The sequence below is a fragment of the Phalacrocorax aristotelis genome, chromosome 5 (assembly GCF_949628215.1).
Source record: "Phalacrocorax aristotelis chromosome 5, bGulAri2.1, whole genome shotgun sequence".
NCBI lineage: Eukaryota > Metazoa > Chordata > Aves > Suliformes > Phalacrocoracidae > Phalacrocorax > Phalacrocorax aristotelis.
In genome coordinates, this window is record NC_134280.1 from 38,634,355 (window position 1) to 38,657,527 (window position 23,173).

Sequence of the window (23,173 nt, forward strand, 5' to 3'; positions counted from 1 at the left end):
CGCTTTGAGATTGAGCTATTGAAAAGAGATATTAGAAGGGACTAAAGTAACAAAGAAAGGATTTTTTCATGTTGCTGAAATAAAAGCATATTCTCCTTTAAAGACATCATTATCCTGTTAATGAAATTATCTGCAGTAATTTTGAAAATATCTTTATTAAAACTGATAAATAAACAGTGTAAATCTGTAATAGCTACAGACATAACAGCCCCAAACAATACTAGACTTTGCACTCCCAATGATTTTGCACCATCACAATAATAGATATTAAGCATTTTTACTGTTGTCAGTTCCTGTGGGAGCAGAGGCGTGGCCCCTGTTTTCTTGCCTACAGTCCATTCAGAGCCTATAAAGAAGGAATATTCAACTTTGTTTGCATCAGTATGGAGAAGTCCTGGGGTTTCATCCTCACTCTTGTTGATGCATTTGACATCTGAAGGGCCCCTGGATAAATATGACCCACAGAAGACAGGACAACCTCCCCTTTTGCACAGCCTCCTTCTCCGTGTTCTGCATCTGACCATATCAACCTTCCACTTTCTCCACAATACCTCAGTTCCAGCAGATGAGATGGCAACGGCATCAACCCTTTCCAGTCTTGTCCACAGTAATAAATAGACTAGAGCAAGGGCACCCTGCAAAGAAGCAGGGGTTGTAGTTTTGAATCTTCTCAGGTTTAGGAGGGAGTCAGTTCCTGGTCCCTTGCATACTGTGACGTGTCCTCACCCCCTGTAACTAGCCTTTTGCAAACTGTGAGCCCCCTCAAATCCGTTGCTGAATTTTGTAGAAGCTTCTGTGGAGAAGAAATCCACAGGTTCTGTATTGCAAGTGGATCAAGATGCTTCCCTGCAACCTTGCTGCCAGCTCTTAAGTACTAGGGAAGGGTGGGAATCTCAGATTCAGCCGTGTGTTTGCCTTTTCCTGTTGCAGTCCTCTGCAGAGCTTCCTGCTTGGCAGAGGCGGGTTACTGGCTTATCTTTCCACACCCACCTCTTTTAAGCATGCATAAACCCTGAATCTGGAGTTTGGATTCCCCTATAAGTGCGAAGCAACTAAACAATCAGTGGTTCAGACACTCTTTGTGCCCTCGAAGAGTTGCTTTCCAAGGCTCGGGTACTTACAGAAGCATTCATGAGCTGTCTTGTTTTCAGGTAACACACAGAGACATGGTTAATATCTGTTATACTGCCTGTGTTAAAGCCTTGCTTCCTGACTCATTGTTTTGGATCTGAGAGGAAAGTTTTGAAAGCTCTGGGGAAACTCTTTAAGTTGTAATTGCCAGGGGAAAGGCCAGGGATACCTGGCATGGACTTGTTCTTGAAGCTAATAGGAAATCCAGTGGGATAGCTGCAGCTGCTGAAGGCACCCCATGAAGTAGTGTTTATCGAACTGCTGGTCATCATACACAGAGAATGGCCTTAAACTTATTTTCTCTGGTACTAGATGTTTAGTTTTTCATAGCATTATTCATGGTGAGAGGGTACTTTAGACTACACAAGCTCTCAAGTCTCCCCTTTAGGTTTGTATGGACCATATGGTAGGCCAATCATTTTTATTGGGCTGTATTATTTTTCTTTGTCTTGCAAAACCAAAGCCAAGCTGCCCCTCCCTGTGGCTGTCAGTAGCTGGTGTAGTCCTGAGATGATTATGTCATTATCTGCGACGCTACAGTGACGGGTGAATAAAGCTGTCATTCCAAAGCATTGGCAAATGCCGAGGTAGGAGCTAGTTCACCCACAGAAACATGACACAACAGCGTAAAATATAGGACTAACAGAGGTTGCTCTGGGCAGCTTTATGTGGCCTTTATCAGGAAAAAAGGTAGCTAGCAATTTCGGGAAGGGTTTTTTCTTCTTTGTTTAAATGTTACTTATTTATAGGGAAAGGAAGAAAGTGAGGAAGTTTGAAACAGAAACAAGTGAGAAATAAAAACACCGTTGGCCAAAGTGTAAGCTGGTTTGCTTTTTAATTAAATGACTTTTTGAAATTTTCACTTTCAAGGACTTCACCTGTTGACTACAAAGGATACAACTGTGTTGGGATACCTCAGAGGTTTTTAATAGTCAGCTGTATAATACATATGAGTATCAGTGCAAGTTGTGAGATGTGGTTTGTGTACAATATGTCAATATGTGTTCCTGAAAATAAGTATATAGTTTTGAAATGCACTTATTCTGATGGTTGGTTTCTGATGTTCATAAACACTGTAGAAAATGCCACATACATGGCCCATGTGTTAAAATGCACAGCTGCCTCATTCCTCCGTCCTGCATTAACCTGTAGCCTGGCTGATTTCATCCTCAGTATGACATAGTGGCTGGTGTTGCTAGTGCATGCATCCATCCTGTCTTGTCTTTTCTTTGTCTGTCTGTCTGTCCTGCAGTTTTTGTCTGTGTGTGTCTATTTGTAGATGAAGGGGCGGAGGATAAGGTGGGACCACTACAGCACTGCCCAGGCTGTGGGCCTGCTGCCAGCAGGGAGTGGCGTAAACAGCTGGCCCCCTCCATTTCAGTGTCTGTGCCCGATGATGAGCCCTACAATTCGGATGAGGAGTACTATGAACACCCTTTGTTCAGCTCAGAGTGGACTGGCTCTAGTACACGTCCCAGTGCCACAGTGAAGAGCACAGAGGTCTTGTTGGGCCATGATGAAGGTGAACTGAGCATGGTCCCATTTTGCTCCTCTTCCCCTGTACCCACCTGCCATCCATTCCATTATATATGTGCCTGGGGTTGCTGCTTTCTGGGGAGGGAAACTTAGTTGTGTTTTCTCCCCACATGGAAGTGACACCCCTCCAGACTCTCTTCATCTCAAAGCGAAGCTGCAGTGCGAGCAACGAATGCAACTTGGGTCAGTGAAACCATGGTCCCTGCTTAAGTCAGGGCTCTTGGTCTACTGGCCTGGCTTATAGCAGAAGCAAAAGGAGCAGCTAGTTAAAAGAAATGTAAGCTAATTTGTTCTTTGTGCCAGAGAACTACTGCCAAGAACAGTGTGCAAAATAGGCCAAAAGGTTGTTACGGGAGGTAAGCCAGTTGTTAACACAAAACCACGTCTGTACCAAAGATAGCAGTGGAGGGTCTTTAATTCTTTTGTAGGCACAGGAAACAAGCATACACAGGTAACTTCTGGTCATGTTTCATCTCCAGTTGTTTTGTGGATACACCCAGTTAGCATTGTGTCAGCTGACTGCAAACAAGAAGAGGAAAAAAAAGTTCACTGTTACTGTGTTTCTGTACCCCTTTTTTCTATGGCCTGAGCACATCAGTAAGTATTATTTTATCAGTGGGGGTTACATAAAAGTGAAATGGCTTTTGATTCTCAAGGGACAATCTATTTCAGTGACTAACAGGAATGCTGACTTCTCTTCCAAGGCAAAAAAGATCACATTTAATCTCACAGCATTTGACTAACTTAGTCCTGGGACACAGGAGCTGAAGTTAAACACAGTACTGAATCCTCCAAAGGTTTGCATCTCAGGAAGTTGGAGATGTATACTTGAAATTGCTCTCTGCATCATTTCAAGAAAACCAGAGTTGTTCAGAATTAACATGATAATATAGCCTAATACTGCAACAGCACCAGAAAGAGGTCAATGCTAATAATTGAAGATTGTTAATATCAGCGTGTCTGCCTGAAGCTAGGGGAGACAGAAAATCACAGGAGTAGCCTTGCTATGGCTGGGTGCCTATAGCTGTAGTTACAGCACTCCTGGATTGGTTAATTCATGGGCAGCTTCCTTTTCAGTCATATGCCTCTATCTCTGCTGAAGGTGTAAGATCTCAAAACTATGTCTATGAGGAAAAACAAAGGGAAATAAACTGGATCATCAGTGAAAAGATATGCATTATGAAACAGCCCTCCTCACTTGCTGCCTGTAAGCAAGGAGTCTGTTTGGCATAAGAGAGCCTGCTGCACAAAGAGAAGCTGTAGGATTCCTTCCTTAAGTCAGGGAAAAGTTTCTACTTTGGCAAGTAATCAGTTTTAACCAAGTGGCATTGTGTGAGGTGTCTCAGGAAATGGAGGTGTATAGCTGAAATTGCTCAGAGTAAAATGTGAGGCTTTCCTTAAAAATTTATAAAGGAAAGGAATGCACATCCAAAACTACATAAAATTGGAGAAAGAAAAGTAAAGCAAGTTATTCAAGTCAGGGACCCTTGCAGCTGGACACCTGCTGTTCTGCCAGGCTGCTTTTACAATCTGCCCATGTGTAAATATCCCTGTAACACCCAGGCATCAGTCCAGTTCTGATTCTGAATCTTCTGGCTTCTGTCCATTTAAGATACAGTATCTAACCTTAATTACATTTTTATATGTTATTAATAATGTGTTGTACTTTACATAGTGATATTTTCTCAGCCTCAAATAGTGTTTGTGTTCCTTAAATTACTTTTTAAAGGCCATAACTGAAGTGGATGGTTGATTGTCTGGTTTTAACCAGGCCAATCTCAGGAGAAGAATCAAGCTCCTGTAAAGAGGTTTTACTTTAATACCAAGAGGCTGGTTACAGCCACTTCCAGATCCAAAACCACTTTGTTCTAAGTTTGATTCAGCAAACTCCTTAAGTGTGAGACACACTTTAAAGCCCAGGGGGGTCATCGGGTTGACTGCAGTATGTTGCTGAATCAAAGGTTTCACACTTAATCCCAACTTCTTATCAGAAGGAATACTCACAGAGCACAGTAAGATGCTGTCTGAGTAGCAATGGCAGGAGTACAGTCCAGAATGGAAACTTTGCTAATCATTCTTCTATCATGGCATGAGTAAAGACTGCTCTCAATACTACTATACTGATCCTAACAGCCTATAGGCTGAGTGAAGTATTTTAGAAATTCAGATGAACAAATAGTTATATTGCACTTATTGGTTTCTTTGACTTCATTGGTGACGAGAAGCCTGGGAGCTAGTGGGGAAACAGAAAAGAAAATGAAAAGTCCTTCTGTTAAATCGGTGATTTTCATATGCAGAATTCAGATGTCAGGCAGCCTAAGGGAGAAACTGTTTATAAACCTGCTCAGTGTAGGAATCTCAGCTGAATTCTTGCGAAACCATTGGTTATCAACTAGGCACAAGGCTTATTAAGACTATGGAAGTAGCTCAATATTTTGCCAAATCCAGGATCCATGTGATAGATTGACTTGCTGGCATTTAGCAGTCAGTATTGCCAAGGTTAGTGGAAAGAAATTAATGCCTCATACCTTCCTCCGCCTCAATTGAATGTCTTATACTGGATTAAACAGCACATTTGTCAGAAAAATGCCCTTGTACTTTGAGCTCATTGATGCATTGGTGTTGTCAGGTCCATCCATCATTCAATACCATCTCCATTTGCAATGAATATTTGACCCACAGTCATCTTTGGGAGAGGTACACCTGTGAAACACTTTCAGCTCTCATCTTACAGCATAAGCATACTGCTCTGGGAAAGACAGGTTTTTTGTTTTGGATTTGATTTTTTCCCCTAAGGAAATTCAGTTCCACAGTGACTAAAGTGGGCTGGACACTAGCAGTCCTTTGGCACACTTAAGTCTAAAATGTTCAGAGCTGAAAGTGTTATGCAAAAGCAGTCCTGTTGAACTGTGTGCTTGGTGTTTACTGTTGGTGTTCACGTCGCCTCCTTTTTCCATCCCCAAGAAGAACCAGTAGAGAGTCCTATGGCTGTGGAAGCGAAACCTGCTGCTCTTCCTGGGAAGCAACTGGGGAAAGAGCACGGGCCCAGTGAGCCTTCGGACCAAGCAAAGGGCCTCTGTGAGGGTCAGTTGGATTTGGGTTTGGAGGCCAAAGTGTGTCATGAAGACAAAGTGCCAAGCGTGGCATCCAGCAGGGAGAGTGTAACCGTTGTACCGGAAACGCCCCTGAAAGACACATTCCCTTCCTTGGCTGAGGAAGGTGTGTCCTCTTTACGTTTGCATGTGTTTGCTGCCGATGAATCCTTCTCCAGCTTTCTCCAGTGCTTTCCACGGCTGCTTCATTTCCTGTTCTTCCCATTTATTAGTATGACTGCTCTTGTTATTATGCTTGAAGAGTGTGTAGCAGATAATATGATTGCATAGGTGCTGTATGACAACATGGTTTCCCACCACTGCGGCTGATTCCTGATTTTTTACTTTGCCATGATAAAATATGCTTTGCAGCTAAGCTGATTCCTCTGCGTAAGCCTTTTTCCCTCATCTCAGATGTGTTTGCCAGTCACATTGCTAATCTATGTATATTTTTTCTTTTTGGCGCAGAGATTCATCTGCTTTTCTTTCAAAAAGTAGATCTTTTGACTTTGACTATGACATAAAGAGGCTTAAACTGTAGAAATGTTTCATTTGCAGTGTGTGGTTTTTTTGTTTGGTGTTTTTTTTTGTGTGTGTGTGCTTCAGTGCATTCTGGTTTAGCTTCCCTAAAGCTATCGCTTTTTATGTCATATCCTTGCCATTCATTGCAGTCCACCTCTCCACTCCTCAATCATTGCCAGAACTCTGGTTTTTTGTGCGTCTTAGCTTATTACAAATTTTGAACTTTGTTGGAGCACCTTGGTCAGGCAAAACCTCCATCACTTCCACTGGGATGTTTGCCTTCGTAGTGAAGCTTAGGTTTGGGTGTGTAGGGTGAAGTTCTGGTCTGCTTACTAAACGAAGTATTTACTGCAGTCAATTGTCTTTCAGTATGTAAGAACTAGGCTTCAATATTTTCCTTTCAATAGTATGTCTCTTCAGCCAGCACAACAAGGTGTAAAGACACATTGTATGGAGTAGTGATGTACCCATTCACTACCTGGCTAAGAAATGCTGCATTTGGGAGGCTGGTGTTCTGGCTGGCCCAGCTAAAGAATATTAAATTCCTTTGGCAGTCAGAATATATTTTGATGCCATTGGTGTTGTTCATTTGCACTACAGTAGGAGGAACAGTAGGATAAAGAAAGTCAGTATCTAGCTACTACAAGGATGACATCAGCTCAATAGCCATGGTTTTATACTTTGTAGTTTGCAAGTAAGTCACCAATGTAAAAACATAAGGGAGCAAAATTACTGTAGTTGTAGACCTCTCATTTTTCTACCAGTAGAGTTCAGAATGGCAGTTGCTTTTTCAACTAAACGTTAACATATACAAATATTTAAAGAATGACCAATACTTTGATATGGTAATTGCTCTAAAAAATTCAGATTCATCAGAGGAAGGAGATGGCTCCATGGACTTTAAATCAGAGATGAGGAGATTCAGAGTTGGCCCAATGCTTGTTGTAACAAGTTTTAGAAAAAACTTATAAAATGTCTTTTTTACAGATGACTGCAGAAAGTTCTGCCACATTCTGCAGTATCTCGCTTCATATTTTCCATGATAGGAATCATCATTTTCCATAGGATATTAAAAAAGAACAAGTTATTAATGATTAATGTATAAAAACCCTTAACTAGGTATTACTCCCTAAAAAGATAGTGGCAGACTGTGAGAGTAGCATTTTTAGTTTTAAATTAACTTCATTAGAGCCTGATCTACAGTCATTGAAGCATGCCAAGTATTCTTTGACTTCAGTTACAGCTGAAGATGGCTGGCCATTTTGAAGACCAGACCTTCCAGATCTGGAACTATTAGTAGCTCTGTTGCTGATTTACACATACCGCTTCCGTGACAGCAGTGAGATTTTTGTCATTTGCCAAAGAGTAAATGTCAAAAGTTGGTAAAATTAAAAAACAAGCCTCTTCTAACACTTGCAAAACATTTTATGTGCATTATTTCTTTAGTTTAGGCTGTATGTAGAAGAAAAATGTAAAATAGAGGTAGAAATGTATAACTATGTTTTAGATGTCAGCAGTACGCAAAGATACTTCTGACTGGACTTAATCTTGCAGACTTTACTAACTCAAAACTAATACAAGTTACAGTCCAGCAAAGCATACCAATGAAGTGAGGATTACTTGTGGTTTTACTGTTGTATACAAACCATGAAGAATTCTCATTAAATCATCTCATTTCAGTGGTCACCTATTTATATGTGTAAAACTCACATTCTCACTATAAAAACCTCATCTATTGAAAGGAAACTAGGGTTTAACACTTTAAAGCAGATTTCTAGGTGGATGGCTTTGCTGCATGTTTGCATCTTTCTCCCTTTCCTTTCCATCATTCATACCAAGATGTCATTGTAAGCCACATGACTGCCTGCCTGTAAGTGCTTTAAATAATTTTGTTATAAAACCAAAACAAACTGCTTCAGATTTACTTGCAGCCACGAAGATGGAATTCCGTGTCCAGGAGGGCGCACGCCCTTTCACAGCAGAACCATTAGACACAAAGGAACATGAATCTGGGAAAGACAGTAAGACTGGTGAGCAACCTAAACATGATGCCTTAGTTCCACAGCCAGCAAAAACAGAGGCTATAGATAAAAAGGATTCACAGAGCAAAGACAAAGAAAAAATACCTTCATCTCTATCAGAACAGATCTTAGAAACTGATTCACAAAAGAAAGGGGAAGCCAGTTTTGCAGAATCTGCTGTCAAGCCTCCCACTTCTCCAGAACAAAAGGACTTGTCCTCTGAACTGCCTAAAGGGAGCAAACCAGAAGAAAGGACTGCAGGTGTGCCCTCATTATCCAACCAAGTTATGTCTGTGAAATTTAAAGATGACCTTAAAGATGTCCAAGATCTTGCCATCAGCCACGGTGAAAGTTCTCTGTTGCTATCAGAACCCAAGGCAGAAGCAGCCAAAAGTGAACTTCCTTCAGGCCCATGTCCTGCTGTCCCCCAGGAGCTTCCACTCAAAGACAGTACCAAAACTAAACAGGAACCCACTGACCAACTGTTTGCCAAAGATCTCACTAAAGATGAACAGATCTACAGAGACAGGACACTAGCTCTGCAAGAGGTCTCAGCAGTAACTGTAGATGGCCTGAAAACGCCAAGCACCCAGAAAATACCTGCGTGGGGGGAGGAAAAGGACATGACCAAGGATGAGAGTGATGAAGAAGAAAGGTATGACTTCTATGATAAAGGAGAGGCTCAAATATTAGATGATGGTAAATTTACCACAAAACCTGAAGTTAAGACACTTTCCCTAGACAAAGCAGACTTTCAAAAGGATGACGAAGCTAAAAAGTCATCTGATATCCTCAAAGCAGAAAAAGAAGTGGACCAAAGTGGACTCCCAGCAACAGTAGACATGAAAAAGGAGGTCCAGCCAAGCACACAGGTACCCCCAGCCAAGTTAAGCCACGAACTGACCCTTGAGAAAACAGTAGAGCACCCTGATACCACTCAGTTATCCAGAATAACAGAGAAAGCCCCTGAGGCACCAAGTTTAACCACTGACAAGACTCCTACTCTAGAACGTTCTCAAGAGAAAGATGTAACCAAGGAGGATAAGACAAGTGTTTCAGCTCCTCATCAAATGAAAGAAGAGGAAGATCGATCGGGAATGTCAAAGTATTTTGAAACCTCTGCTCTGAAAGAGGAAGGCTTCAGAGCAGATGCTCTGAAACAAGGCAGTGATTACTACGAGCTAAGTGACACTAAAGAGAGTGTGTATGAGCCTTATCAGACAGATCGTCTAATACCTGAAGACAAAGAGGAAGAGGAGGAAGAATTACAGACAGAAATGGATCATCAGCAGAGTGGGCCTGCTCATGAAATAGGGTACAGTACCCTGGCTCAGAGCTTTACACCAGACAAATCTGAAGAACCAAGTTCCCCAACAGAAAGAATGTTCACTATTGACCCCAAAGTCTATGGGGATAAGAGAGAGCTCCACAGTAAAAATAAAGATGACCTAACTCTTAGCAGGAGCCTCGGACTTGGGGGGAGATCTGCAATTGAACAGAGAAGTATGTCTATTAACTTGCCCATGTCCTGCCTGGATTCAATAGCTCTAGGATTTAGCTTTGGTCGTGCACATGATCTTTCTCCCCTCGCTTCGGATATTCTCACTAATACCAGTGGAAGTATGGATGAAGGTGATGACTACTTGCCAGCAACCACACCAGCATTGGAGAAGGCCCCCTGCTTCCCCATTGATAGTAGAGAGGAAGATGAGCATGTTGAAGAAGAAAAAGCAGTGGCAGAAGAAAAAGTCCAGCCTGAGACCTTGGCTGAATCACCTTTCCTGGCCAAAGAATATTACAAAAATGGGGCTGTCCTGGCTCCTGACCTGCCTGAAATGTTAGACTTAGCAGGGACAAGATCTAGATTAGCCTCCGTGAGTGCAGATGCTGAGATGGCACAAAAGAAGACCGTTCCTTCCGACACTGTTGTGGAAGACAGCAGCACAGCCCTGCCACCTGTGACAGATGAAAACCACGTAACTCTGAAAGCTGAAAGTCAGCTAGAAGACTTGGGCTACTGTGTTTTCAATAAGTACACAGTCCCACTCCCTTCTCCAGTTCAGGACAGTGAGAATTTAACGAGTGAAACCTGTCCCTTCTATGAAGGCACAGATGAAAAACTGAGACGTGGCCTGGCTCCCGACCTGTCTTTAGTAGAAGTGAAGCTGGCAGCAGCTGAAAAATCAAAAGAAGAATTCCTCAGTGAAAAAGACTTAGGTCAGCATGCCACTGGTGCATCCATTCTGGCAAGGGACTTTGAGCAGGAGAAAAAAGAGAAGCTGGATACTGTGCTAGAAAAAAGCGAAGATCAAGTTGACTCTAAAGAGGTCTATCCCGTTAAGGGTGCAGAGACAGAGAAGACAAGACCTGAGGCAATCTTAGAAATGAATGAAGAAAGTGTGGCTGATAAAGTTCATGTAACCGATGATACTGTGTATGACAGAATATCAGCTTCAGAGATAGCAATAGAAAAGGATGCTGTTTCTTTGTTGATGGAGAAGGAGAAGACTCTTAGTGTTGTTCCTGAAATAGCTGAGATAGAAGCTCCAATAAAACCAGATTACAATGCTATAAAGCACGATATGGAAGTGGCTGCAAGGAGAGCTGACCAGGAATATCAGAGTCAGTTAGATACTAAGATCAGTGATGTTGTTTCTCTCCCTTCAGGGAAGGACAAAGCTTCTGTTAAAAGAGCAGAGCCTGAACCCAAAGACGCTCAACAGAAAGATCAGACCATCTGGTCCAGAGAAGCAAAGGATGCAGATGTACTTTCCAAGACCGAGCCTAGTTATGTGAAGGACAGCACCAAACTGTCCGAAACAGAAATTAAGGAAAAAGTAACTAAGCCTGATCTGGTACATCAAGAGGCAGTTGATAAAGAGGAATCTTATGAATCTAGCGGAGAGCATGATCAAGCCCAAGAAGGTTTGAATGGAGAATCCTTGAAACCAGAGGATATCAAAGCAGAACCTCCAAAACCTCCCATGTCTGGGGAAGAGATACCTGCACAGTTACCAGCAAAGGAGCCTTCTATGGAGCTCCTGCTTCCAAAAGCTGAGCCTCTCCAGGAAGAACCTGCTGAGATTCAGATGGAGAGCATACCACAGCCTGCAGAAGAAACTGAAAAGATTCCTGATACAGCTATGAAACCTATGGAAATCCAAAAGCTGCTGCCATGTGAAGTGACAGCTGGGGCCACAAAGGGGGAAGAACATGAGGAAGAGGAGGTAGAAGTAGAGCAAGAAGAAAAAGAGGAAGATAAACAGCATCTGATATCAGAAATACCCCCAGAAATAGACTTTGAGAAACCTACTGCTGAAGAAATGCTAGCCAAGGGTAGCCCAGAAGCACTGCCTGAACTGAAAGGCATTATTGAATCCGTGGTGACAGTAGAGGATGACTTTATCACAGTGGTGCAGACAACAGTTGACGAGGGTGAATCTGCTTCTCACAGTGTGCGCTTTGCTGCTACTCAGCAGGAAGACATCGAAACAGGGGACTCCCAGGCTGAAGAGGAGCTGGAGGTTGAGGAAGTGGGTGACATGCAAGTGGAGCCCAAGGAGGGCTCCCCAGAAGCTCCTGCTTCACCCCAGAGAGAAGAAGTCCTGCTCACCGACTACAAGACAGAGACGTGTGATGATTACAAAGATGAAACAACAATCGATGACTCCATCATGGACACAGACAGTCTCTGGGCAGATACTCAAGGTGTGCATTATCCTTTCTGTTTTGTCTGTTAAATATTTTTGCTTCCAATTCATAATGATCAAAAAAGCAAAATTACTATAGTTGCAACAGTAATCTCAGCATGTTTCAGAGAAATGGTAAAATAGTTTTTTTATTAATCCGTCTGCTCTGTCTTCAACTATTTTTCCCCTGTTCCACTGCAGTATTGTTAACATTTGTTACTAATCTTTTGTTTGTTGTTATAATTTGCTCTGATCCTACAGATGATGATAGGAGCATCATGACTGAACAGTTAGAGACTGTTCCTAAAGAGGAGAAGGCAGAGAGAGAATTGCGAAGATCATCTCTCGATAAGCATAAAAAAGAGAAACCTTTTAAAACTGGGAGAGGCAGGATTTCTACTCCTGAAAGGAAAATAGCTAAAAAGGAACCTAGCACACTCTCCAGAGATGAAGTGAGAAGGAAAAAAGGTTCATTTAACACTCCCTATTACAATATATACTTTTAAAAAAAAAACTATTGTACAGTACTATCCAGTCTGTTGTAGATGATATGCACCTTAACAGTATTAATGGTAATGCTTTTTAATGAGACGTTGTACAACTGTATGAAAAGCCATGTGCAAGGCTCACTGCTCCACTGGTCCCGTTTCATTGTAGAAATCCCCACTGATCCCTGGGTAACACACCTGAGGTTAATGCACCAGTGCTCCCCCTCTTCTGACTTAGGATTTGTTCACCCCAGTAGAAGCGACGCATCGGGTTGGAGTTGTGGAGCAGTGGGCCTGCCACTTGATGTATTGTCATATGAAACCGTTTGCTGTTTTTTTCCTGATTCTATGTTTTTGTGTTTTCTTGTCCATAGCAGTGTATAAGAAAGCTGAACTTGCTAAAAAAACTGAAGTTCAGGCCCACTCTCCCTCCAGGAAAATCATTTTAAAACCTGCTATCAAATATACTAGACCAACTCATCTCTCCTGTGTTAAACGGAAGCAGACAGGTGACTGCGTTCTGTTCAGTTATGCAATGTGGCTGGCAAACATAGACTTTTTTTTTTGTAAATCTCATGGCTATAGCAGCTTCTCTATTTTTTTATTTTTTCCTCCAAGAATATCAGTCTTCACAAATAGTGTTGCTTTTTTAGTGTTTTGTATCATTTTTCTTTTCTTCTTTCATTCCTGGTATTTGTTTGTTTATTTAATGGAGGCCATGATCATGTATGCTTGTCATTGCTTGGACCTCCAAGTGCTGTGGTTGTAACTTCACATTGTGCTTATAGTGTGGTGTTGTAGGAATCGCTACTCATAATTTTTTTTTTTTTTATTATGCTGCTTTTTTTTTTTTTTTTTGGTGGGAAAATGTTGACAGCTTAAACCATGGTATGCATTTCCTTTATTTTGCTTTTTTACTCTCATGCATAATAAGAAGTGTTTTGGACTTATTTTGTTGATTGATGTATCTGCATTGACACTTTGCAATCTGTCACTGATGTTTATGCTGTACAGTCAAAATCCACAGGGGGAATCCAGCCACATGCAGCATGAAGCTGAAAGAGAAGAAATCTGGGCTCACACTACGAATGCATTCCAAGCAAAAGTCTAAATATTTGGTAGAGGAAGATGAAAGGATGAAACAAATGATTCCTGTTACATCTTGATAGGTGTATCATTATTTAGAGGACAAAAATAACACTTGCAGCCTTTTCATCATATTACTTGTTGTTACTGTGAGTTCAGGGTGGAAAGATGAACACCTTGACTTTTCTGGTAATCTTAAAAAAAAAATGCTAAAAGAGGCCAGGTTTTCTGTCATGTAACATAGCCGCATGCTGCAGTGCGGTTGTTCGTGAGTGAAACTAGGGCTATGAAGAGAAGAACCGTGCACAGCAATGCAGAATTACAGAGGCCTCTTCTCATGCCTTAGAAATTAAGGACAGGATTTATTAACCATCCTATAGTTAAACAGTGCAATACCAAAAGTGTTCCTAAGAAGTCGCTCCCATCCTGCTTTGCACCAGAGTCACTCCTGTTCTAAATTTAGACCAGACTCAGTATGGAGATCTGACTAATGAAAATACAGTAAAAGGATAATTATGCGAGGGTAGCTTTAATATCGTGCCTCAACGGCTTGAAGTGTGTATTGTCTCCTGGTTGTACTCTATTAGGACAACAGAACTAAATACTCGGTCCCATTGCCTTGCTCCTCTGAGGGAGTCTGGTGCGTTTACTTCCCTCCCTCATGAGAAATGGAGCCAGGGAAGGAAAGGCTGATCCAGGCCCCTCTGTGTTGCAGCGATGGCTCCTCCTCAGTTCGCAGTCTCTAGGCCATCCTAACTTGCACTCTGGACCAGAACTACCCAAAAGTGAGGAATTTTAAAAAAGGATTAAAACAACTCTTCTTGCTATCTCTTGCTGTTTGCTGAAGCACAGCTTGATCAGCTCAGAAGTTATAACTCCTAATTCACATATTCTTTCAAAAGACCTGGGGGTTCAGTAAGCAATGGAAATGTCGGGGTGGGAAAATGTCGGCTTTGTAGTGTTCTCAGCTTTGTCTACACTTCTACAGCCGTGTGGTCAGTGCTGTCTTGCCCTCAGATACTCTACCACTAACTCCTCTGAACTCTTCATGTCCAGTGGCATCCCAGAGAGGTCCGGGTCATACTGACAGACTTCCATAAGGAAATCTGCCCAGTGCCTTTAACGTGTGCTGCCTGGCAACTGACAGAACTTTCTCACTCTCATTCTAACACCTAATGAAGCAGATATATTAGTCAGCATGAAAAATGTAATATAAAAATGGCCTCCCAGTATCAAATCCTAAGATGGAGAGCAACCGAAAGAATGGACCCAGACGGATCATAAAATTTGCAGTAATATGGGTTGAACTTTAAGGTTTGGGCTCTAAAGCAGAATAGCTTGAACCATACCACAAAGTGAACAAAAATATCTCTTAAAATATTTCACCACACTCAGTGTTGCTGCAAAATTCACGGTGTCCCTTATTTTCTTCTACCTCACCTTTTTATACTTACTGATGGGACTTGAGGGGAGGCCATGTGAAAGGATATCACACAGCACTGCACTCTAAGAGTGTAGGCGGCCATATGTTAACCTACATACCCCTGAGCCTGAACTAGTCATGCAGCTCTATCCAGGATCTGGAATTTAGAGGGACATTGTCTCTCTCACCTTTTTCCTTTTATGTAAAATATAGCATCGTTTCTTGAAGCCAGTTTTGACTGTCACTGTGTCCTATTTGGAATGGTCCTGTCAGCTTGAGTGATACCTGGCCAACAGAGCCCCACCAAAAGTCCCTCAGCAGTGTAGTCTATACAACTTCAAGTGTATTGCGGTCAGTTAAAACCTCCGTGATACATTTACAGTGATTTTAAAATGAAACATGCCTAGTCATAAGTGTCTATAAAAAAAAAGTTAATATTTGCTCATATTTTCTGTGTAGTGGCCCAGGAAATGATATCTTTTCCCTATTTTCTCCTCAATACCAGAAAAAAAAAATCCCATATTGCTGTGAGGTAAACACTGGCAAATACTGGTGACTTACGGTGCCATATCCACAAGGGTGGGACTGTTTTTTAAGAGACTCATCCTTGCCATTTGAAAAAGAAACTGCATGGCCAATTTGGAGGAAAGAGTTGTGAGGTCTTTGCCTTGACTGATGTAGTTTGTGAGTGAAACCTCAATCTGACTTATGTTTTGTTAGCGGCTGTGAGACGCCACTGCCCTTGTGCCACCAGAAGAGTGTTTAGGGTGGCAAGGCCAGGACGATTACCTGGCTATGAGTGGGAATCACTATGTGATACACTTCTCTTCCTTGTCTTCAGTTCTGGGATCCCCCCCTGAGGTGAAACATGTTTGTTGGGTATTTATCTGGCAGCAGAGCCTGTAGAGATCTTTTGTTCAGATGGAGAAGTTGTGGTGCTTTCAGGAAAGTCAGCACAAGCAGCGCAGTTATTCTTTCCACTCCATAGTAGCGGCTGGTTAGGGTTCAATACCAAGGGAAGGAGGAAGGAAACTATTTGTGATTCTTTAGAAGAGGTGCAAAATGGACCAAAACCAGCAGTAACAGATGTAGTAAAATGTGATGCAGGAGGGCTGTGCTGTACTTATCCCTGTTACAAATTCAGAACTGAACTACGCAGTTAGATATTCTTTTCCTCCTCACAAGTTTTCTCTCCTACTCCTTCAATTTAAAGAAGACAGCAATGAAATCACGTTAAGAGGGCAGAACTAGAGTGGGAAGTGTGGTGGCAAACCAGGGATCTCTTCACCATGCCTGGGAACTGCACAGGGAAGGGAGAAAATTAATTGGTTCTGTCCTGTATGATGTGTTAGTGTTGGTTTTACAGTTGGAAGACAGTTGGGTTTACAGCAAAAGGTTGTCATCTGTGACCACTGTCCTGCTTCTGCATTTACTAAGGGCATCCTGGCACAGATGCCAAAAGATTTCACATCTAGTTTTTGTGTGGCAAAACACTTCCTGAACAACAGTGCTGGAGTGAAACTAACAATATGCTTTCCAAAATCTGCCCCATTCCAAAACTTTTCATACAGATGGAATCTAAGTCAGAGCAAAAAATCTTACCTGAAAGCATGTTGTATCAGATAAACGAAATACTGAATTAGCATACTTCATGTCCCAGATATAATTTGAATTGCTGAAGTTGGAGGGCTTAGTTAAACCATGGCACACTGACCTTGTTGACGCAACTAGGATGATGATTCAGCTGTGAATCTCTATCTTTCCAGTAGAAGTGTTGGCTAATATTTTGAAAAGTAGTGATTTCAGGGGCTTCTCTTAAAATTTTCATTTTCATGGATTAGTTAAAGGGGCATGATTTTCAGAGTCCTGAAAATTGGGATGCTAAGTTGTCTGAGGATTGACCTTCAGAACTAGAGCCTCTTATAGTTGTCAGCTATTTCTTGGAACTTTTTACTGTAGTTCCTAGGCTTCTAGGAACATAAATAAAAAAAAAAAATTCATTGTTTGAAATATGTAGAATTCCATTTTACCTCAAGTATGGTAAATATAGGACATTTTTAAGGCAGATACATTTCTACACACAGTTCACTATGAGTAATTCACAAAGTAATTGCTTTGCACAGTGGTTCCTAGGCATTTAATCGTTCTAATAAGTGCACTAAGTGGAAATGCTTATTATTTTTGTTTTTAACTATCAAGTCTTTCTTTGGGTCTCTCAGCAGCAGGTGGTGAAACAAACCAGGCTCCTGGTGTATTTAAGCAAGCAAAGGAAAAACTCTCAGTGAGTAAAGTCATCTTATCCTTCATCTTTATAATCTCCTTTTGTCTGTATTTCATATCTTTTTGTGTTAAATCAGTAAGTAAATGTGTGTTCCATTTAAAATGTGTTCCATTTAGAATTTATTTGCCATATCAATTATTCATTTAAAAGGGTAATTAAAACCATCTTTCCTGAATAACCTCTGAATTACAGTCCCAGGTAGCAGATGATGACAGTTTGCAGATCCGTAGGGGACACGCAGACTCCAACTGCAGGAGCTGGATGTTGTTCAGTATTTTGAGCCAGGTCATCCTCTGGGATAAGCTGTGTACCTTGGCCCTTTCCGCAGCACCTGACTCATACTGCCACCTTGCTCCATTGCTATGCAGGCAAGAACCCTCCCCAGGACTCACTGGATGTCTTCTGATGCACCATTACTAGCCATGCATTCTGCAGGGGTCATGCCTGTGTAGAAATTATTGGCCAGTAGCATTTTATATGCAACTCAGTGCCTTCCGAATGGCCATTTCCTGGACCGCTGATTTCAGTCTGTTTTAACTTGACAGTTATGTGCCCTGCCTTCAGCTGCTCTGCAGCCTGTTCTGCTCCCTGGGTCTGGCTCTCCTCTGCAGAGTTTCCTTCAGCAAATACTGCAGTGCCTATCCACCCTGCTCCCCATGCTTGACCCTATGCTCTTCCTGTCCTACCACTCCAAAATCTTCAGGAAACCAACCTCCTTTGACTATCGCCTATGCAACTATTTTTCACATGACACTGACACATGCTAATTCACATATGCAGCACGGCAATACTTTGTCATCGTCAGCCATCATTAACAATGAAGAAGTTCCTTAGGATTCCTCTAAATTTCCTAATAAATTCCATGGCTGATTTGTTTCATCTGTCTAACCAGACTATCAATTCTTTGGGGAACAAAAAACTCTGTCTCATGAAGTGCTGTGCGTTATTTATGAATTGTAAGACATTCTTAATGATGATAGCAGCATATAACCTATTGGAGGCTTCGGAGGAGCTGTGAAATTTAGACCTGAATTTGGCCATGGATTCTGGGATTTCATGTGGTTTTTCAGGTCTGAACCATTTCAGCTCATAACTGGGAAACTGCTAGAGCTTCTTTACTAGTACAGTAAGAAATATCTGGACTGGTTTCTGGTTTGAGTCAATGGTATAGTTCATTGCTGTCTTTTCTTGGGGAGTGATCAACACTTATGGAAAAGAAGTAAGTCAATACTAGCCCATTTTCAGAGTCATCTGTGTTCATGGAGCGCTCTAAGTACAAGCACTGCAAAATCATTCTCTGAAATTATCTGCTTCCTATACACCTTTCTTGTTCCTGTCCCTTACATTATGACAAAGATCAGAAGTCTGTCCTCTGCTTTCTTTCTCTCCGTGTTGTCTCCCTCACTTCTATGATTGCCACACTCACACATCTCTTGGACATTTTCTCTTCTGTGCCTTGGCGTCTCCTCTGCTTTTATAAAGACCTCTCCCTTTTTGTTGTCCTTCTTTCTGAATTTCAGCTTTTATGTCCTTCAAGTGCAGCCTTTTCCTCTCTACTGGTAATGTTTGATCATCCAGCCTGGTCAGTTTTGTTATCCATCTTCAAACTACAGTTTACATACCGCTTTGCAGAGCAAGTTCAGGAAAGGCTAAGCAGTTCCATCTGCTGGAAGGAGCTGTGTACCTGCAGTAGCAAGATGCTGAAAGTATCAGTCATGTGTTAGGAACACCTCTGAAATAAAGTGAGATTTCTGCATCCCAACTTCAGCAATCCCCAAGTCTTAGTCAGGGTTACATAGATCTTTGTCCTGTGGACAGCTGGTACTTCCAGCAACATGAATTATAACAGCGGTCAAAGGTAATGTATTGCTAACAGAGAATAAGGACTGTTGTCTGGGTAAAGCACAGGCAGGGATTGAGGCATTTGGTTTCTTTGCTTGGTCTACCAGCCCTGAGCAAGTCATTGAAACCTGGTTGGGCCAGATTCTGCTGTTGTTACTGATGCTAAAAAGTGCCTTGCTCCCTAAATGATACTGGGGGGACCTAGACTGTGATAATCTCAGAGCAGTGCATCAGCTCAAGGTCATGCCTTTTCCCCAACTGTTCCATTGAAAGATCTGAGTCTCGTCCATCTTTAGCTTCCCTGTTAGATGCACATATTCACGGAGGACACTGTATGCAATATGAGTGAAAAGGACAAGGTCTCTACAGTGTGCCAGGAATCTTAATCTGTAAGTTTTTCAGTCTCATTAAGGGAAACATTTTGCATGGCCTGCAACTTGAGAAAGGCAAAAACCACTGAATGAACATTTGGGCCTCAAACCGTGCATGCTTAGCTATATCTCAAGTTCAGAAAACCGTGTGAAAGGTGTTTGCAGAATATCTGCTTCTTGGAGCCACCCAACATAGATACTCTGCTTCCACAGAGTTTCAACATCAATGAACACCTTAGTGGATTTGTAAACATAGCCCGAAGTTTCACAAGAGAATGGGACCCATAAGTTGAAGTATGACAAATCAGTGAAAGTCTGGAGAAGACTTTGTTGTGAAAGAAACACATATTGTTCTGTTTCTGTTTAAAATAATTATTCGCTGATTTTAATCTGTGTATTCTCAGACAGTGAAATAAGTATTGAATGAAAGAGATGTACATATGTTGCAAAACTCATTCTAGGAACACATTTGTGCTAGTAAAGCACTTCCATCCTTCAAACTAATCCCTTGCCTTGCTCAGTAGAGATACTTGATATGGATGATGATATCCAATAGAAGTCTTCTCAGCTGTGTTGTAGAACTGGAATTTTTTGTTACACAGTTCTGCAGCTGTTAATCATGTTGTTGATGTCATGGATGTCATTCAGCATGCCAGCCTCAGTTTTCTGTCGGCTGGGTATGTAGCCTAAGCCAGATGCTTGTCAGTAGAGAGTTGACAAGCCATTCTCTTACCATTTTCTAACAAAGACAATTTAAGAAGTAGCTCAGACACCTTTCTGAACATGGAGACAGTCTAGGTTACTGAATTAGATCAAATGCCAAATTTTTCATGGCTGAAGTCCTGTACCAAATCCCATAATTACAGCTCCATTGGGATTGGTCCTATGTGTAACTTCATGCTTCTGTGAACACGGAGAGAATCAGGACTACATTGCTAAGATAACAGCCTTGCAATACTATCAGTTACACCCGTGGGAGAAAAAGAAGGTGTTGCTTAAGCAAGTAGCCCTATTCTTTCAAAGAAACTCCTTCTTGCAAAGCAGTTAGGTGCTCCTAAGAGTCAACAAAGAATTTTCAATCTGTCTTATTGTTGTTTAATAGTTCTTTCAATGGGCTATTATTATTCAGAATCAGACAGTTATCTGGTCACAATGTCGTATCATGTCAGCCTTTCATCTATATATGGGTTTCCTCATCCCAGGACTCCAGGTTGCCACTCTATAGAGTGACACCAAATGCACAAAATACAGTGTTTGGGATACATTAAGGATTTTGTGGGTACACAGTGGCACAAGAAGCAATACTGTCATGTCATTCTGCCGTTGTGAGAATACTGGTGTAACTCTGCAATTCCTAGGATCAGTAGCTCTGCCCAGACCCAGATGGTTTCAGTCAAACAACACAGAACTAAAACTTTCATGCATGTCAGAACTGCACAGACACCATTACCAGACACAGGAAGAGTATTAATTCATAGCTTGGCTTTTTTTTTTTTGGTCCATGTTGCATGTGTTTTCCTTTTGTTCAGCTTCATGTTGTGTTTTCTTTTGTTTGTTTTCTCATGACTAGACTGCCTCTTTGTCAAAGATTCCTGCCTCAAAGTCTAGAGCAAAGTCATTGCTTCCTCCAAGACCCAGCTCAGCTTGCTCACTAACTACTAAAAGGGCCACTTTTCTCGATACAGACAGTTATTATGTACGGCCCTCCTCAGCAGGCCCAAGAGACTGCTTGCCCTACTCAAAATCAGATGCTAAGGTAAGGTAGCAGATTTGGTAGAGAGAGTTAGCTTGGAGATGTGTAGGTGAATTCCATGGATCACATTCTCTCCCCACTGAATCTGAGTAATTCTCTGGGAAGTTTATGTGCGATTACTTATATTCAGTGGCAGGAAAACTGATTATCAGGCTACAAGATTTGTGCTACAAAATGGATAAAACCAGAGGAAATTCTCCAACAGAAACGTAAGTGAATTAAGTTATAACTAGAAGGACATATCTTCTATTGATGATATGGATACTGCTTCATTGACTGCTAAGAAGTTGCACCCATTTGCACGTGGGTAAGTGGCAAAGAACAGCAGTACTAATTTGCCTTCCAAGTTTAAAAAATGTAATTTTCAACCAGTTAATAGTCTCTGAAAACAAATTCAGTCCCTAGTGTAGAAGGGTACAGTTCTAATCACCAGCAACAAGGGCAGAAGCCAAATGCTCTAGGAATATAATTTGGTGTCTGCATGGGACCATGTTGAAGAAGTTGCAGTATAAATTTAAAGAGATGTATGGCAGTCCATCCTACCTTCCCCAGGTTTGCATTTCACTTGTGTTTCAAGTCCACTTGATGCCAAGTTGATGACTATCCCCATTTAAAAACTGTTTTCACTATTAACTTCCATTTTCTGTGTAACACTGTGCTTGGTGTGTCTTTTACTGGTTAGGACCATCATCATATTTGCCTTTGGGAAGACTGTCTACTTATGCAAGACTGTCTTTGGCTGCCCATCCCATAAGTTCAAAAATATTCTAACATACATGTTCATTGCTCTAATCCTGGTAAAAAGAAGGTATCTGCTGATTTCAAAAAGGAAAAAGATGAGTATAGAAGGAAATAAGAGAAGACACCAGGATTAATAGTCCTGCACTCAAAAGAATAAGCTGTAACTAAAAAGTTTTCTCTGTAAAAAAATTACAAGTTAGTGTTTGAAAATGCGAACATCACACATCACATTACCATATAGTGTAGGGTGTATTCTGGGCACCAGTACTGAAGTTACTTTGCAGGTAAATTTACATGAGAATTTCACACCTGTGCTCCAGAGAATTTTTTCACTGTCAACTTGCACTAAAAAAAGCTTATTCTTTATTAAGAACCAAATGTGGGATCCATCCATATTGAGAACCAAGAGTATCTGTAGCTGTCTTAAGTAGCTCAAAAGATGACTACTGGGTGTTTTGATGCAGTAAAGAAGCACCAGGGAGCTAAGCAGAGCATGGGAGGTGGCTGGATCCCCACAGCTTCCTGTGTGAGTAGTAAACTGGGCCCATAGGATGAAGTTCCCCCTCTATATACAGGTTGAGAGAAATCACAGCCCAGAGGGTGAGCTTTGAAAACTAAACCTTCCTTTTCTATTTTGCTACTATTAGGATGGAGTAAGCAAGAGTCCTGAAAAGCGTTCCTCTCTACCAAGACCTTCCTCTATCCTTCCTCCTCGAAGAGGTGTATCAGGAGACCGAGACAGAGAGGAGAACTCTCTCTCCCTCACAGCTTCCCTTTCGTCTTCAGTACGACGGACCACCCGTATGTTTTTTGCATATTAACCCTCTCCTACTGCTGCAAATGTCTCCCATTCTTGTTAGATTTGTCACACTGCCGTAGCACCATGTGTCCCTGCCTTTTACACAGAGGGGTAGATCTGGGGTATGGTGTTGGAAATCACAGCCCCACAGACTGTTTTTGTTCAGTTACCAAGTGCTGAGCAGCAAGGGCTTGAAACCAGGGCCAGGATGCACCCATTCCATAGTCTGCAATACCCAGAGCTAGGACTGCTGTTCAGACTAATTGTTAATATTAGAAAATGCCTTTGTGGAGAGCTCAGAGCTGGGTAAGATATTTAACACAGGGCATTTAAAACAGCAGCAAGAAAAGTGAGACAAACCTGGAGTAGGCAATATAAAATATTCTGATGGATCTTGG

The 23,173-nt window shown here is 41.7% G+C and overlaps 1 protein-coding gene across 27 annotated transcripts in view; it reads left to right on the forward strand.

The window, feature by feature from the left end:
- The window catches only part of MAP2 (microtubule associated protein 2), a 236,915-nt gene that overhangs the window by 192,257 nt on the left and 21,485 nt on the right, over window positions 1-23,173 (forward strand). For 6 of the 27 annotated variants that reach the window (XM_075093996.1, XM_075094000.1, XM_075094001.1 and 3 more), the window contains 6 exons: window positions 5,632-5,886; window positions 8,201-12,010; window positions 12,253-12,459; window positions 12,854-12,988; window positions 17,208-17,269; window positions 22,624-22,777. In XM_075093996.1, coding sequence (XP_074950097.1) covers window positions 5,632-5,886; window positions 8,201-12,010; window positions 12,253-12,459; window positions 12,854-12,988; window positions 17,208-17,269; window positions 22,624-22,777 — 4,623 coding nt within the window. The remainder of the gene's footprint in view (window positions 1-5,631; window positions 5,887-8,200; window positions 12,011-12,252; window positions 12,460-12,853; window positions 12,989-17,207; window positions 17,270-22,623; window positions 22,778-23,173) is intronic. The other 21 variants (XM_075094011.1, XM_075094013.1, XM_075094012.1 and 18 more) reach the window with 8 other exon arrangements.